This window comes from Spermophilus citellus (genome assembly GCF_964194105.1).
Source record: "Spermophilus citellus genome assembly, chromosome: 2".
Lineage (NCBI taxonomy): Eukaryota > Metazoa > Chordata > Mammalia > Rodentia > Sciuridae > Spermophilus > Spermophilus citellus.
Genome location: NC_138183.1, coordinates 203,647,817 through 203,665,854, shown reverse-complemented (window position 1 = coordinate 203,665,854; position 18,038 = coordinate 203,647,817). Strand labels below are relative to the sequence as shown.

General features: G+C 33.0%; 1 protein-coding gene across 8 annotated transcripts in view; it reads left to right on the top strand.

The window, feature by feature from the left end:
* The window catches only part of SBF2 (SET binding factor 2), a 438,265-nt gene that overhangs the window by 199,901 nt on the left and 220,326 nt on the right, over positions 1-18,038 (top strand). For all 8 annotated transcript variants that reach the window (XM_081280887.1, XM_081280893.1, XM_081280888.1 and 5 more), the window contains exons 4-6: positions 11,758-11,880; positions 13,192-13,302; positions 14,848-14,953. In XM_081280887.1, coding sequence (XP_081137013.1) covers positions 11,758-11,880; positions 13,192-13,302; positions 14,848-14,953 — 340 coding nt within the window. The remainder of the gene's footprint in view (positions 1-11,757; positions 11,881-13,191; positions 13,303-14,847; positions 14,954-18,038) is intronic.

Here is an 18,038-nt window from a genome sequence, read left to right as displayed (position 1 = left end):
AATAAATATTATAATTTAATTTGTCTTCAACTTACAAAATTTTAAGTTTGATTCACATGAGTTCTTCCAAGATTCTGAAAATTTAAATAAGTTGTGAGAATTTTGGCTTCTTTGTAGCTACTAGCCAGAATTTTAAGACTGCTTGTCTATGTTGGAAACAGAAAGTTTAATGTTTTTTGAGTTTGGTCCAATTGAGGGTAAAACAACGAGGTAGAATTTGGAAAAAATTTAAATAAATTAAAACCCAGAAGATATTCCTTTCTAGGTCATCAGCAAGGTTGTTCTCATTTTTGGCATGAACTATTTAGCTATGTTCTTTTTAAAAAATGTGTTTTTCTTTTATTTTTGGATCGTATCATCAGTTCAAAATAGATCTTTTAATTCTTGTGAATTACTTCATATCACATATTCTATGACACATTGTTTGGAAGCTGAAAAAGGAGGAACTTAGGGATGTACACCATCCAGAGAATAATTGTGCAACTTTAAAAATGTTGGCTTGATTACCTTTTCCAAGATACAGTAATACTGTCAGTAATCACAAGCAAACTTTGGCATTAAACTTTTGATAACATATTTCTAAAATTATTCAACTAGGGAATGTGATACTAGATTTTTAAAATAGTAGTCAATAAAATATGACAGATATGGTATGGGCTTTAATGGCTTAGATAAAATATGCAATAGACTTAAGTATTTTTTTTTGTATCTTTTAAAAAGTGCTTTAATGTGATATATCAGCAAATTGTCATCAAAGAAATTGGGGAAAATAAATGATCATAATGTGGGGAGGTAAGAGGAAGAATAAAGAGGGAAGAGACAAAGAAGGCATAAGATATACTTCTTTATTTTAGTGGGTTTGAATTCTAGTTCAGGAGACAAAAATCAAAACTGATACACAAAATATCTCAAAGTACCATATGCTAAGTATTATTTAATCAAATATATAATAATTGAAGGCTGGGCAACTGGAATAAGTCTTCCAGAGTATAAAAGATTGAGTAGACATTTAAAACATAAGAGATAATACTTAGAAAAAGGGAAAGATAAAGGGTAATCCAGACAAAAACTATGGATAGGAACAGAGATTTTAGAGCTTATGATAAATTAAAGACTTATCCTATTCTGAATACTATGTTAAAAGTTAAATAACACTTTTATTCCATTTTATTTAATTCATGTGTATGTTATTTTATTCTCACAAGAACATAATTTGATAGGTTCCTATTATATAGATAAGACTAAACGATAATATCCAGGGACATTCTATTTAATAAGTCAATGAGCTTGACTATGTTTACCTCTGAAGACCAAATACTAAAACATACACTATAACACTAAAAGTTATATCAGTGTGTTATTTGTTCAAGAAAAGACCAATTATGAGAACAGAAAAGGTAGTTGAGAATCTCTCTGGTGTGTACGGAAAAATCAGTATCCTACAATGGAAGCTACATTTAAACAAGTATTAAATAGTCAGTGAACCATTTGAAAAAAAAATAAATGTTGATAATAGTGTACAGTAATTCCATGCTCAAGGAATTAACTAGAAATTGAAGTAATAAATGGATTTCTTAAATAATCGTTATATGGGAAAACTTGGAATCCCAGAAGGAAATCACTTACAGAACATTTAAAAGATTTATCTGAAGTACAACCTAGTACCACACCCTTAATCAAAGTTAACTGTGCTCATTATAGAAAATTTACAGAGTATCAGGAGAAAAGTAAGGGAACAGAAAAAAATTGACTGCTTTCTTCAAATGATAAAGATTTTTAAAAAACTGAAATGTCTATGCCCTAACTCATCATGCATATATTTAATCAGTCTCCTAATAGGCAGTTGTTTCCCATTTTGTCAGCATTATAAATAACATTGTGATGAATGTCATCAGAAAATTTTTGGTTTCCTCAACAGGGTTTAGTCAACAAAATAATCTATCTTATGGAACTAGAAATTAGGAATAGTTAAGTGTAGGAACTGGGTTTTCTGATAATATAATCAACATTATTCTTGATTACATTTTAGATAATTAACATTATACTTGATTACAATCTATACCTTAGACCTAATCTTAAACCTTATTCAGCAAACAGGGTCTATGAAAAATTAGTGTAAGTTACATTGATTAAGACACAGAAAAAAATTGGGAGACTTCTGCATGCTGAATTTATTCTATTGTTTGTTTAATAATTTGCAACACATGCAAATACCCACATAGGTTGTCCTTATAGTACACATGGTGAAGATTATGCTTAGTCCTCAATCCCTTTTAAAAATTGGGTTGGCTGTTAAACAGGACGTTGACTGTCTCCTTTATTCTCCACAGAGGTGTGTTTTGTAGGGCAAAACTATCATTGAATTAATTATAATTACTTAATGTCATATTCAGACTAGGGAAGGTTGAAGTAAGAATTGCATGTTGTTATGACTATTTTAATTAAACATGGGAAAGATTATTATATTTGAATATAGTTAAGGGAAAAATGACAAGTTCTTTTTACTGAGATATTTTTCTCTTAATCATCTTCTTTGAACTAATACAGTATTTCATGTATATATATGTATATATAAATGAAGTAGTCTAAATGAGAAGATTCACTTTCTAATGCCAGTTGTGCATTAAATAAGCTTTGTAAACCTTAGCAACTTATTTCATCTTTGGGCATGGTTGCTAGTTTGTAAAATGACGTGTTTAAAAACTTTCTATTACTATATTTTAATTATTCTGTTATATTACTTATATCTGATTTTAAATACATATTTTATTGTTGTTCATAATAGACAAGTCATCTCGTATGAATAAGGTGTGCATTTTTAAGATGATTGTGCTTCATAGAATTTACTGCATGATATCTGTTTATAAGTAAATGTTTGACTTCTTTATGAAATGTTTGACTATGTCATGTTTCTTTGTCATTAAAAAAGGTTTTGGCCTGTGTTCCTCATGAAAACAAAGCTGAAATCTTGATCTTTGTGTCCAGTTTATTATAAACGTCTCCATCAGGAATTCCAAGGAAGTGTATTTTATTTAATTAAAAATCTGGTGAACTTTTAAAGATCTTAATCGCTTATCAAACAATATTAATGTAATGTTTTGTCTTAGGAAAATAATTTCACACTTTATTGTTTTGGTTTTTTTCAATAATTTTATCAGGTAGCAAAAAGAACTTTAAAACTGTTTATTGACTATGGTGGTTCACAAAATTATATTCTTAAATTTAATAGAGCCAAATTTTAAGGTGATTAACCTTGTTAGAAAGAGAATAAACATGAAGTTTACTTGTTGTTTCCCTACCTCTTGCAAAAGTTTGCACTCATCTCTTTTCCTTGAAATATGAAGATTAGCTTAATAGTATTTCTCATAATTTTTACTTTTTTAAGTGGTGCTGGGTATCCACTATAGGAGTCTTATTAAGGAAGTTGGGGCCTAATTCCACATGATGGAGATTAGGGCCTACTTTTTCTTCTGTTAGACACAGAGTCTCTGGCTTAATTCCTAAGTCCTTGATCCACATTGAATTAAGTTTTGTGCATGGTGAGAGATAGAAGTTTAATTTCATTTTGTTGCGTATGGATTTCCAGTTTTCCCAGCACCATTTGTTGAAGTTGCTCTCTTTTCTCCAGTGCATGTTTTTGTCACCTTTGTCTAATATAAGATCATTGTAATTTTGTGGGTTAGTCTCTGTGTCCTCTATTCTGTACCATTGGTTCACCAGTCTGTTTGGTGCCAATACCATGCTGTTTTTGTTATTATTGTTCTGTAGTATAGTTTAAGGTCATGCTACCTGCTTCACTCTTCCTGCTAAGGATTGATTTAGTTTTTCTGGGTCTCTGATTTTTCCAGATGAATCTCATCACTGCTTTTTCTATTTCTATGAGGAATGTCACTGGGATTTTGATTGTAATTGCATTAAATCTGCATAGTGCTTTTGGAAGTATGGTCATTTTGATGATATTAATTCTTCCTATCACCACTTCTATTCAACATACTTATTGAAACACTGGCCAGAGCAATTAGACAGATGAAAGGAATTAAAGGGATATGTATAGGAAAATAATTTAAATCAGCACTATTTGCTGACGATATGATTCTATACCTAGAAGACCCAAAAAACTCCACCAGAAAACTTGTAGAACTAGTAAATGAATTCAGCAAATTAGCAGGACATAAAATCAACACCCATAAATAAAAGGCATTTCTGTACATCAGTGACAAATACTCTAAGAAGGAAATGAGGAAAACTACCTTATTCACAATAACCTCAAAAAAAAAATAAGATACTTGGGAATCAACTTAACAAAAGAGGTGAAAGATCTATACAATGAAAACAATAGAACCCTAAAGAGAGAAATCAAAGAGGACCTTAGAAGATGGAAGGATATACCTTGCTCATGGATAGGCAGAATTAATATTATTAAAATGGCCATACTCCCAAAAGCACTTTACAGATTTAATGCAATTCCCATCAAAATTCCAGTGACATTCCTTGCAGAAATAGAAAAAGCAGTCATGAAATTCATCTGGAAAAATAAGAGACCCAGAATAGCTAAGGCAATTCTAAGCAGGAAGAGCGAAACTGGTACTATCGCCATACCAGATTTTAAACTATACTACAGAGGAGTAGTAACAAAATCAGCATGGTACTGGCACCAAAACAGGCTGATAGACCAATGGTACAGAATAGAGGACACAGAGACAAATCCACAAATGGTGTTGGGAGAACTGGAAATCCATATGCAACAAAATGAAATTGAATCTCTTTCTCTCACCATGCACAAAAGTTAACTCAAAATGGATCAAGGAGCTAGGAATCAAACCAGAGACTCTGTGTCTAATAGAAGATAAAGTTGGCCCCAATCTTCATCACATGGGGGCAGGCCCCAAATTCCTTAATAAGACACCTATAGCACAAGAGTTAAAACCAAGAATCAACAAATGGGATGAATTCAAACTAAAAAGTTTTTTCTCAGCAAGAGAAATAATAAGTGAGGTGAATAGGGAACCTACATCCTGGGAACAAATTTTTACCTCTCAAACATCAGATAGAGCTCTAATCTCTAGAGTATACAAAGAACTCAAAAAGTTAAACAACAAAAAAACAAATAACCCAATAAACAGATGGGCCAATGACCTGAACAGACACTTCTCAGAAGAGGATATACAATCAATCAACAAATGCATGAAAAAATGCTCACCATCTCTAGCAATCAGAGAAATGCAAATTAAAACTACTCTAAGATACCATCTCACTCCAATAAGAATGGCAGCCATTATGAAGTCAAACAACAATAAGTGCTGGTGAGGATGCGGGGGGTGGGGGGAGAAGGTACACTCATACATTGCTGGTGGGACTGCAAATTGGTGCAGCCAATTTGGAAAGCAGTATGGAGATTCCTTGGAAAGCTGGGAATGGAACCACCATTTGACCCTGCTATTGCCCTTCTCGGACTATTCCCTGAAGACCTTAAAAGAGCATGCTACAGGGATACTGCCACATCGATGTTCATAGCAGCACAATTCACAATAGCTAGACTGTGGAACCAACCCAGATGCCCTTCAATAGATGAATGGATTTAAAAAATGTGGCATTTATACACAATGGAATATTACTCAGCATTAAAAAATAACAAGATCGTGACATTTGCAGGGAAATGGATGGCATTAGAGAAGATTATGCTAAGTGAAGTTAGCTAATCCCTTAAAAACAAATGCTGAATGTCTTCTCTGATATAAGGGGGGGGGATTCAAAATGGGATAGGGAGGAAGAGCATGAGAAGAAAATTACCACTTAAGAGGTAAGAGAGGTGGGAGGGAAGAGGAGGGAGAAGGGGATTTGCACGAAAGATGGAAGGAGACCCTCATCTTATACAGAATACATATATGATGTTGTGAGGAGAAAAAAAAAGTGTGTCACTTTAGATTGGGTAGAGAGAAGTGATGGGAGGGGAAGGGTGGGGAAGGGGGGATAGGAAGGGCAGCAGAATAAAATAGACATTATTATTGCTGTATGTATACAGGTGACTATATGACCAATGTGATTCTGCAACCTGTACAATCAGAAAAATGAGAAATTATACCCCCTTTGATTTAAATGTATGAATTGTCATGATCTTTATACTGACCTGTGTAGCTAATAAAAAATAATAATAAAATAAAAATAAATAAAAATAAAGAACAACCAGAATTAATGAATTAATCATCATAAACTGGAGAATTGGAATTGAGAAATATTTTTGCAAATGTAGACGTTTTAGAAAATTATTTTTCAGAGGGGAGTGACAGGAAGGGATGGAGTGTGGGGGTAGGAATAATAATAAAATGAATTGAACATTATTATCCTATGTGCTTATATGATTTCGTGACCTGTGTAACTCTTCATCATGTACAACCAGATGAATGAAAGTATACTCTTTTTATGTATGATGTGTCAAAATTAGAAAAAAAATATATATAGTAGATCTTCCTAATTTGGTGAGAATGGAGAACATGCATGCCAACATAACTTCTTAGGTCGCATAGTTCCCTGGCTTACATACCTTGTCTTTTCAAATCTTGCCTTACTTTGTGAAATATGAGATTTAATAAAAGTAGAATAATCTGTTTCTAAAACAAACATTGTATTTACCTATGCTCATATGATATAGAACATATGAACATATACATACTTGTTCAACACATTTTGTATACTGGAATAGTGTAAGACAACCTTTTCCAGTATGTGTTCCAGAGGGCAATAAGTCTGGAGTAAAGAGGAAAAATACTATATGCTATACCTCATTTGCTTGAAATTACACAGATAATATCTGCATATCAAAGTCTGAGAAATCCTGCAGTAAAGAAACCTTTTATTTTTATAAAACTTGGTTTACCTTATTGTTTCCAAAATTTGGGGGATAAGTAATGTGTATAAGCTTCCGGGAGAAAATACTTTGGAAATTGCTGCCTTGTAAGTATTAAAAACACCACTAGTAGCAGCAAAATCAGCTTACGAACTATATGCCTCTAACATAGGAAACTTTATGGGTGAATAAAAAATTGCCCTATAATTGAATTTGTCCTGCCTCTGAATACTGTATAGCCTAGTTGCTATGCTCTTGAAGGTACATATCTGTAGCATATTTTCTTTGCTAGAGGTAAACTCAGTTTTGAACTAAAGACTAGTGGCTTGATTTATCTGAAGACTTGTTAACCTAAAACTTATATTCCTTATGAAGTCATTATTTTACAGACCAATGCAAAGATAAAACAAGTTTTCTCATGTGACCATGCCATTGTGATTAAAAGATTATTTGGCAAGAAACGAGAGAGCTTTTCTGGGGGAATTTTAAACTATAAAGAATTTTGTAACTACTAAAACTTCTATATTTCCTATTCTGGAAATTTTTAAAGCCCTTAAATTGTTTTACTGAGGCAACTTCTCCAAAATGGTACACTATAATAAATTATATTTCAAAAAGGAAACTTAGAACTGAAATTTTTTTTTAGAGAGAGAGAGAGAGAGAGAGAGAGAGAGAGAATTTTTTAATATTTATTTTTCAGTTTTCAGTGGTCACACTATCTTTATTTTTTTATTTTTTATTTTTTTTTAATGTGGTGCCGAGGATCGAACCCCGTGCCCCACGCATGCCAGGCGAGCGCCTTACCGCTTGAGCCACATCCCCAGCCCATAGAACTGAAATTTTTTACTTTCAGTGTTCCTTTTGTCCTTTCTTCAAAAACTGAGTCCTTAACAGAATGTTATGGGAAGAATTTTAGTGTGAAAGAGTACTTGTTGAAAAATGAACATAACACAGAAGATGTTAGTTGCAACAATTCTTGTGAGAATAGAAGAGACAGGACTTAGCAGCTGGTTTAATGTAAAAATCAAGCATCAGAATGCAATGATCATGAAGTTGAAGTATTCAACCTGAATTATAGATAAGATAAACTTTCTAAAGCTAGTGCCTGTCTGCTTGGAAAAATCATCACATAAAATCACTCTCTAGGGCCTGGGGTTGTGGCTCGGTGGTAAAGCACTTTCCTAGCATGTGCAAGGCACTGGGTTCCATCCTCAGCACCACATAAAAATAAATAAAATAAAGGTATTGTGTCCATCTACAATTAAAAAAAAATCACCCTCTAGTACTTTTTAGCATTTTATTTCAAACATGTTTGAAAGGTAATAGCACTTTGGGGGCAGATCAATATGGTGCATTACTCTTGTAGCCCATATATGGAAGCACTGAGACTATCAACTCTACCAATATGAACTACACAGAGGCTGGGAATCTCTCTAGCATATGTAGTTCACTGTAACAATTGTAGTCAAAGATACTCCAAAGGAGTAAGATTTGGCATGTGGTTATGATATGAATCAGAGATAAGGTGACCTTTGAAGTCAATGTGAGATAATTCAGTAAACAGCATGTAAAGTAAAAGTGTACATTTAATTGGGTCTACTAAAAGCCAAGAATAATCTTAGAAGAAGGGTTTATAAATATTGCTAAACTGGATAATAAGTAAAAATGATTTATATACTATAAAATATTAAATTTCAAAACATTATCTTAACATCTCTTAAATTCATAGACTGTTTTGAATTTCCTGCTTATTTTTAAGTTTCTCACATATTTTCAATGCAAAAGCCTGCTACTGTAAAACATACATGAAATAAAGCCAGTATCATTATGTAATTATTATATAAAACAATCTGGCAACTATATAGAAGAGACAGTAGTACACTTATATGATAAATCCTTTCTGGAAATTTTTGATTCAGAACATCACCTTATCATCTCCTGGAACAAAATTTATTTTATCTAACAACTTTCTGGGTTGTTTCTTTTATCACAACACTATAATTTTGCTTTGAAAAGTAGGAGCATGAAATTTTCTCTTATATTTTAGACATTGTATTCTTGTAGGAGAATTATTAGAAACAAAAATAATTTTAGGATTTACAAGTAAAAGTCAACATCTATAATAAAAAGTAATATAAAAGTGAAATTATTTTTACTTAATATTGAGTTATAGTGTATTGGACCTTTTTTAAAATAATTATTCCTTTTTGTGGAGTGTTTAAAGAGCAGCTTTAAGAAATGACAAGTATGTTCTATTTTGTTTTGGTCAAAGTAAGCTAATGGTTATTTATTGAAATGGTCATCTACTCTTCAGGATGTCTTTTAATGGTACTCTAGGGCATTTATTAGTCTCATAAAAATGTGGGTAGGTTTATCTCTTCCAGGAATTTCAGTCATCCTTTTGTCATGTTGAGTTTGTTTGTAATCCATGAAGAATATGATTCATTAAGTGTGGAAATCTTTGGTTAATTCATACTCATCACATTTTTATTATTTCTAAGGATTCCAGAAAACAACCAACCTAATTTTAGTTTTTGCTTTGTAACAAATGAAAGTCTTTCAAGAGTAGATGGGCCTTATTATATATACAGAAAGTTCTCTTTGGTTATGTATATTCAATGAACAGTTAAGTCTTGGTTATATTGCATTCTACTCAAGACTAAATAGATTCTAAAGGAAAATGAAAATATAGTTCTTGGCCTCAGTAAGTGAGGAGAAAAAGACTTCCCTTGGTAAAATATCCAGAGAACTATTCCCAGAAAAGTATTCCTACATTTATGCACTGAACAAATAGTAAGTATCAATGGTGAACCTAGCCTCTATTTAGGAAGTCAGAAGTCACTATTGAACAACAACAACAAAAAAAAACCCAGAAGTCCCATCTTTTAGGGAACATATTCTAGTGGGGGAAACAGACAAACCAAAACCCAAAATAAATAAAATGGATAATATATTGTTTAGTGATGAGTATCATGGAGAAAAATAAAGAAGGAAAATAGGATACTAGAGTGTTAGGGCATTGCATTTTCCAGTCCATTGGTCACTAAAGTCTCATCAGAGCAGAAGTCTAAATGAAGGAGATGAGGGACATAACCATTAAGATATCTGAAAAAAGTATTCAGGCAAAGAACAAGCAAGTCCATAAATGTGTAGATGGATACATGCCTAATGTATTTGTAGGCAGCAAGGAAACAAAATAGAGTTAAAGAATAAAGTAAGTTAATGTGACTGCTGGGGTTGTGGCTCAGCGGTAGAGCACTTGCCCCTGGGTTCGATTCTTAGCACCACATTAAGATAAATAAAATAAAGGCATTTCATCCAACTACAACTAAAAAATAAATATTTTTTAAAAAGAAGAATAAAGGAAATGAAGGGAAGCTATTGTAATAATCCAGACAAAAGATAATGGTAGCTCCAAGTATTATGGTAGCAATGGAGGTGGTGAGAAATCAGGATTTCTTGACAGTTGGATATGGTCTATGAAAGAGGGAAATCAGGACTTTTGGTTTGCCTAGTGAAAAAAGGAATTGCCATAAATTGATAGACAGCTGAAGGAGGATAAGTTTAGGGAGAAAGATTGGAGCTATGTTTTGGATGTTTGTGATGTCTGCTTGTCATTAACTGGAGGCAGCTGGATATAGCATTTTGTGGCATTTTGGGGAAAGGTTGGCAGAAGAAATAAATATAAGCAAGTCTTATATATTGGTGAATGATGCTGGAAAGTAAGAGAAAGAAAAAAATAGGAAATAAGGGCTTCAGGGAGGAAAGTAAATGTTAAGATGGACCTTTGATTTGTATAAAGGAGTAAGAAAGTAATTCTATTTAGGGAAAATGTCCAAGAATCTTAGAGCATCTAGTACTAAATCTGAATGCTTTACTGCCTTGCCCCTTACATTTCATAAAACTTTCACTGTGATTGAGTACTATTGAACAACAGGTACACGGCAAATATTTGTTGAGTCAAAAATGAGAGTACTATTTTTCCAACTTTATTGATCAGTATTGAGTCATTAAAACTTAGGGGATTTTTTGTTTATTTATGGATTTTTGTTTTCATTTTTTAGTACTGGGCAATGAACCCAGGGCTTGCTGTGCAAGGGAGGCAAGCACATCTACCACTGAGCTACATTCCCATCTGGAAACAGATTTTTTTTATTGTTGTTTTATTATTGTTTAGGACTTTCTTTTTTATTGAGTTAAAATCTACCTGCGATTTATCATTTTAGCCATTTATAAACATGCATTTCTATGGCATTAAGTACATTCTGAAACTTATTTTCTGCACAAACATGTTCTCTCAAAATATTAACACTGTTGTTTATGTGCAAAAGCAATTTAGAGCTCATTGCTCTTTACTCCCAAGAGCACTGAATATTCTGTAAGCCTTAGAGTTCTCATTTGAAAGATTGGGCCAAGTTGAAAAATAAAAGCAAAAATGAATGCCTTATTTCTAAAAAAGATTTTTTTCTTCTCTTGAAAGCTGACGGCCCATTTATGTGAAAGTCATTTTTAATTGTTTGGGTACTACTTAAAATAATTTCAACTCGTCTTATTCAGTTTTTATTACTGACATCTGAAAAAGGAAATGCAGAAGGCCAACACACAGACCTATAATCCCAGCTACTTGGGAGGCTGAGGAAGGAGGATTGCTGGAGCTCAGGCGTAATAGACCAGTCAGGGAAACTGAAGACCCTGTCTTAGGGAGGGAGGGAGGGAAGAAGGAAGAAGAATCTGGAGCTTTTCAAAAATGAAATAACTATCTCTTACTTTATAATTTCTTTGTGAATTATATAAACTATATTTTGTAATTAATTTTGGATTCTTATAAATTATTTGGAAGGTGTGTGCAACATCTAATTTTTGTGAATAATGAACTAAGAAAATTCTGTTGATTGCAATGTTGCTTTTTCTAGGGAACAAAGAAGGAAGAGATTGAAGGTGAAGAGGAAGTAGCTGGTTTAATTCAGCCTGCAGAAGTATTTGCTCCCAAAAGCCTGGTGTTGGTATCCAGATTAGATTATCCAGAAATTTTTAGGGTAAATAACTCCTAGTTATTGTTATTAATTTATATCACTGAGTAAATCTGTTTTGAATGAACCAAGGCAACAAGTTCTTTGTATCAAAAATATTGTTAGATTGATTTAGTGATTCATCAATTAGAGTGAACAGAATAAATAAATTCATGTTGGATCAAAGGAATACCTGAGTAAGTTAATGTGACTGTACTCTTAAGGATGTAATGTTTGTTTAAAACAGGTTCCACGTTAATCAAGCCAAAATATAGATATCCTAAGAAAATAATTTGTTTATCTGTAGAAAATTTAAAATACATTGATAATTTAACAACCTTGTATATGTTCATTCAGTTTATTAGGAGTTGAGTTGAAATAAGTAAAATTACTTGAGATTTCAGTTAATTTTGATCATACTACTGCCAGTGCACCTTTAAAATATTGTTTCCAGATTTTTTAGATACTCAGAATTTTCAAACGTAAGAAAAAAATTTAATATTTAATAAATATGTATAGTAATATGTAACTTCTGAAAAACTCTTCCAGAAGGTGAGATTACATATTCTACAAGAATTAACTTAGTGTTAAGATTTCAGTGACAATCAGTAACTCCTAATTATTAACTTTTTGGTCACACATTTCAGTAAACTGAAAGATTCATAAAGATCACATTTTATCTTTCATTTTACTACCTACTTTCTGCTGAGCTTAAAGTGTTAATTATATCTTGCCTATAGAATACAACTGACACTAGGATTGCTGTATGTATACACATGGATGTATAACCAATGTGATCCTGCAATCTGTACATGTGGAAAAATGAGAATTCATACCCTATTTGAATCAAATGTATGATATGTCAAGATCATTGTATTGTCTTGAGCAACTAATAAAAAAATTCTTATACATTAAATTTCCATTGAATAAATGTTCTGGATTAATAATGAATACAAAGCAAGCAAAATCTCTAAATTTTATCTTGAAATCTGGAGTTTCACAAAGTAAGTTGAAATAACAAGTTAAAACAGTATGGCAAAAACAGTGTTAGCCCTGCAAATTGTCTAGAATAGTTATCTGAGTATAGATAAGACACCTGTTTTATAAATTGGGCTTTCTGCTTTCTGTAAACTCATGCCAGAAGCTCATTTAGAGGTTCTGGTCCTAGAAGGAAATTTAATAAACTTTAATAATATTTGCTGCTTAAATTTATTTCACATTCATTGTAGACTATACCTTACTTGGTTTAAAGAAAAGTTTTTGTAGAAGCTAATGTCACGACTATTTGTTTCTTGAACTTTTTCCATGATGTAACTACATGTATCTTTCCCTTTGCAGGCTTGCCTGGGTTTGATCTATACTGTGTATGTGGATAGTTTGAATGTCCCCTTGGAAAGTCTCATTGCAAACCTTTGTGCCTGCCTTGTTCCAGCAGCTGGAGGGTCTCAGGTAAATAGAATAGAAGGAAGATGGAGACTGTTCCTCTTCCCCTCCAGTTAATTTAGTTTTTGAAGAAAGGAAAAGAAAGAAGTCTTCAAATATTTTTATTTTAATGAGTATCCTAGTTTAATTAAGCATTGTCTCTATAGTCTCCTCCTAAATACTCAGGATTTCATTATTTTCTTATGCCATGAGGTAATTTTAACACAGGGTTCACCTTTCACATAGCATAATTATTAGTCAGATTTTGTGTAACTTGAACTCTAGTTTATATTTTGGGGGGCATATAGTTTTTAGGCTGAACTCTTAAATATGCTCTTTCTACCTTTCTTACTTTTGTGTATAACTCATTATTAACTTAAAGAACGTTTGAGTTGATAATCTTTGTAATATTGTAACTACTTCTGAATAGATTTCTTTAGTCTGTATGTCTTGAGATTTGTTTCTATGTGTCTGAAGTAGAATTTTAACAGTTATGATTTATTTATTACATTTGTAAAAACCATGCTTTTTTTGGGGGGGGGTACTGGGGATTGAACCAAATCACATCCCCAGCCTCTTTTTAATTTTGAGACAGGGTCTCCTAAATTGCTTAGAGCCTTTCTAAGTTACTAAGGCAGGCTTTGAACCTGCAGTCTTCCTGCCTTAGTCTCCCAAGCCACTGGGATTATAGGTGTGCACCACTAAGCCCAGCAGCAACCATACATTTCAAAGAATAAACCTTGGGTTATGGAATATAGCTCAGTGGTAGAGTGTGTGGTTAGCATGCATGAGGCCCTAGATTCAATCCCCAGCATCCAAACAAAAAGAATATACTCTTTTCCTTAAACCCTAAAAATGATTAGTTGAACATTTATTTTTGCTGCTGCTTATATATTATTGGGGAAACCTGCTAAAAATCACACTGTTTGTGCTCACTCTGATTAAGATGTTATGTATAGTGAAATTGGAATACTTTTTTCCTTACTTGCCCTTTGTCTTTTAATTGTCCTCTGTCTTTTCCTGGTATCTTTTGTCTTAAATTGTCTCCCTCTTTTTGTCCCCCTCCTACTCTCTTCTTCATCTCTATTATAAGGGCAGAATATTAAATGTGAGTTTGGTCACAGATGGCCTAAACTTTAAACAGAATTGTCTTATGACAACAACTAAAGTTGTTGTTAAGAAAGATTACAAAGAGACATACAGAAAATTTTTGAATGAAATTTGTATTCATAATCTTGATTGTGCTGATGGTTTTTCGGGTGCTGATGTGTGTCAGAATATACAAAAAACCAAGTATGGTTATTCCAAACACGTTTATTTTTTAGTCAGTAATGATTGTCAGTGATATTTGTGTCTCATTTTTACTAAATTTGAACTTTTAACAATTTTCTCATACCATTTTTAGTTATACACAAAGTATATTGAATGTTTTAATTTATATGTTATTGCCCTTTGCATCTATTAATTGGCTCTTATGTGGTCATTTGCTCTAAAATTGAACTTCAGAGGGATTTTTATTTTTAGAAAATATCAGAAATTAATTTGTATTTGTGTGTTTCTCCAATTCTGCAGAAGCTGTTTTCCTTGGGTGCAGGAGATAGACAGCTGATTCAGACTCCTTTACATGATAGTCTTCCTGTCACAGGCACTAGTGTGGCTCTTCTGTTCCAGCAGTTAGGTATGTCTTTTCTCCCATTTTCAACGTCTTCTTATAGAAGCCCATGAAGAAGATTTTTTTTTAAGTTTATATCATCTGACATTAATCAATAATATATAAAACAAACTATTAAATATTTCCCTGCTTTCGAGTGGGACAGGAGAAGAGTATAGAGCTTGCTTCCCAAGTTCTGGTCTTGGAGGAGGCTGCCTGAGGGACTTGTTTCTGTGTCACTTCATTGGTAGCGTGAGTAAGAACTAGCATGTGTGGATATCTGGAAGCATCTGAGAACAAATAAAGAGCATAGGGGGAGTCTTGCTATGGCTTACATAGCTTTGTGCCTTTGTAAAAATTCACACAATTTGAGGCTTTTAGCTCAAGAGGAAGAAAGAGGCATATCCAGTGTTCAAGCTTTTCAGAGATTCACTTGAGTATTGGAGAAGATACAGAAGAATTGGAACCATTATTCATTGCTAATAGGAATGTTAAGGTGGCATAGTTACCTGGAACATGGTTTTACTTTTTATTTTTTAAGCTAAACCATATGATCTTTCTACTCCTAGGCATTTACCCAAGAAAAATGTACATGCCCTTAAAAGTATTTGCACGTGAATGTTCATAGTCATTTTCTTTGTGGTAGTAGAAAATTGGAAACAAGTTCAAAGTTCACCAGTAGTAATGGATAATTAAGAATGGAAACAGATATTAAAAAATCTGCAGTGTATCCATTCAATGAAATGCCGATACAAAGGAAAGAATGAATTATTAATATATGCAGCCACATAGTATAACCTGAAAATAATTATGTTGATTGAAAACCACCAAACAAAACAGAATTTATACTTTATAAGTCAGTCTCTGTTCTAAAATGTACAGTCTAATCTGTAGTGACAGAAACTTATCTCTGGTTGCCTTGTGAATAGAAAGAGAAAAATTACAAAGGGACATACCGAAAAATTTTGAATGAAATTTGTATTCATAATCTTGATTGTACTAATGGTTTTTCGGGTGTTGATGTGTGTCAGAATATATAAATTCTATCCAGATGTGATGATGCATGCCTGTAATCCCAGCAATTTGGGAGACCAAGGCAGGTGGAATCCAAGTTTGAGGCTAGACTCAGCAATTTAAGGCCCTGTCTCAAAATAAAAAAGATGAAGGGCTGGGGATATAGGTCAGGGGTAGAGTGCCACAGCACCCCTCCTCCCATAAAAGTATCAAATTCTAAAAGAAAAGTGAAAACATACTCATTCAAAAACTTGTATATGAATATCTTTAGCAACATTAATACATAATAGGCAAAAATGGAAACAAGCCAGACATGGTGGCTCATGCCTGTAATTCCAGCAGTGTAGGAGGTTAGAGAATTACAAGTTCAAATTCAGCTTCAGCAACTTAATGAGACTCTGTTTCAAAACAAAAAATAAAAAGGGCTGGGATAAACAATATCCACACATTTGAAACTTATTTAGCCATAAAACTATGAAGTATTTTTGACACCTATTATCATGTTGATGAATCTTGAAAACATGTCAAGTGAAAGAAGCCAAATATAAAGACCACATATTATATGATTCTATATGAAATGTCCAGAATAGGCAAATCTATATAGACAGAAAGTAGACTAGTAGTTACCAGGGGCTGGAATAAGGAGGCAATGGAAATGACTGCTAATGGGTACAGGATTTCTATTGGGCAGTGAAATTGTTTTAGGTTAGATATTAATGATGGTTTATAATTTGGTTAGTTTTGTTCCCCCATACCTCCCTTTCTTTCCCCCTTCATTCCCCACTAAGGAGCCATTTTAAAGAGGCTTGATCTAAGCCAGGAGCTGTGGCACACACCTGTAATCCCAGCAACTCAGGAGACTGAGGCAGGAGGATCAAGAGTTCAAAGCCAGCCTCAGCAAAAGCAAGGCACTAAGCAACTCTAAATAAAATACAAAATAGGGCTGGGGATGTGGCTCAGTGGTTGAGTGTCCCTGAGTTCAATCATCAGCACCCTCTCCCTAAAAAAAAGAGGCTTGATCTAAGATGGTATTATAATTGCAGTTGAAACCCAGCCAATATTTTGAATTGCTTGAATTCTTAATATTGAAAAGGATTTGTCACCTAAGAATATGACAGGGAACCAGTTTGTTATCTTGAAAACTTATCAATAAAAGAAAAAAGTCATGGTAACCTAATAGTAGATGAGAATAATTGTATTATAATTAATAAATGTGGAAAATGATGGAGTATCATCATTTTCAGCTCTCAATAAATGAAGATCTAAGCATCAACATGTGTGATCTAAGCATCATAAAAAGAAATTAACAGATATTAAGTGCCTATTCTTGCTACACACTACACAAGGAATTAGCAGAATCTCATGACAAGAAATGACAGAAGGTAGAAGATCACATTGCATTATACCAAAGAATTTAATTATCAAAACTATCATTCAACTGCCCTGGGTGTTGTTGTTGTTGTTGTTGTTGTTGTTGTTTTCCCTTCTCTAATTCATTTTGCCCTGGGTTTTTAAACAAGTAAATTATGAAGAAAAAAATGGAAGAAGAACCTCTAGAATAAAAGAGCTTTAAAAGATACACAGTTTTTTAAATAGAGTAAGACTGAACTGTAGTGCCTAAGAATGTACTTTTGGATAATAAAACTGCCTGTAGAAAATTTTAGGAAAGTGGTTAAGCACAAGTCTACTTATAGCAACAGAGGGGTTATGATTGGGAAGCAATTGAAAGAGGCTTTTGGAGTTGGTGACAGAGTTCTATTTCTTAATATAGGTAGTGTTTGTAAGATACTTCATTAAGTCATTAATTTGGTATGCTTTTCTCTGAATCTTTTATTTTAGAACAAAAACTTAAACTGTAAAACTGCTTCTTTATGTGTAACTTTCCTTAAATTAAGATAAACTTTTAAAATACAATGGTTTAGCTATTGTGAATTGTGCTGCCATAAACATTGATGTGACTGCATCATTTTAGTATACTGATTTAAAATCTTTTGGACATATACTGAGGAGTGGAATAGCTGGTGCATTTGGTGGTTTCACTCTTAGTTTTTTGAGGGATCTTTATACGACTTTCCAGAGTGGTTGTACTGATTTGTAG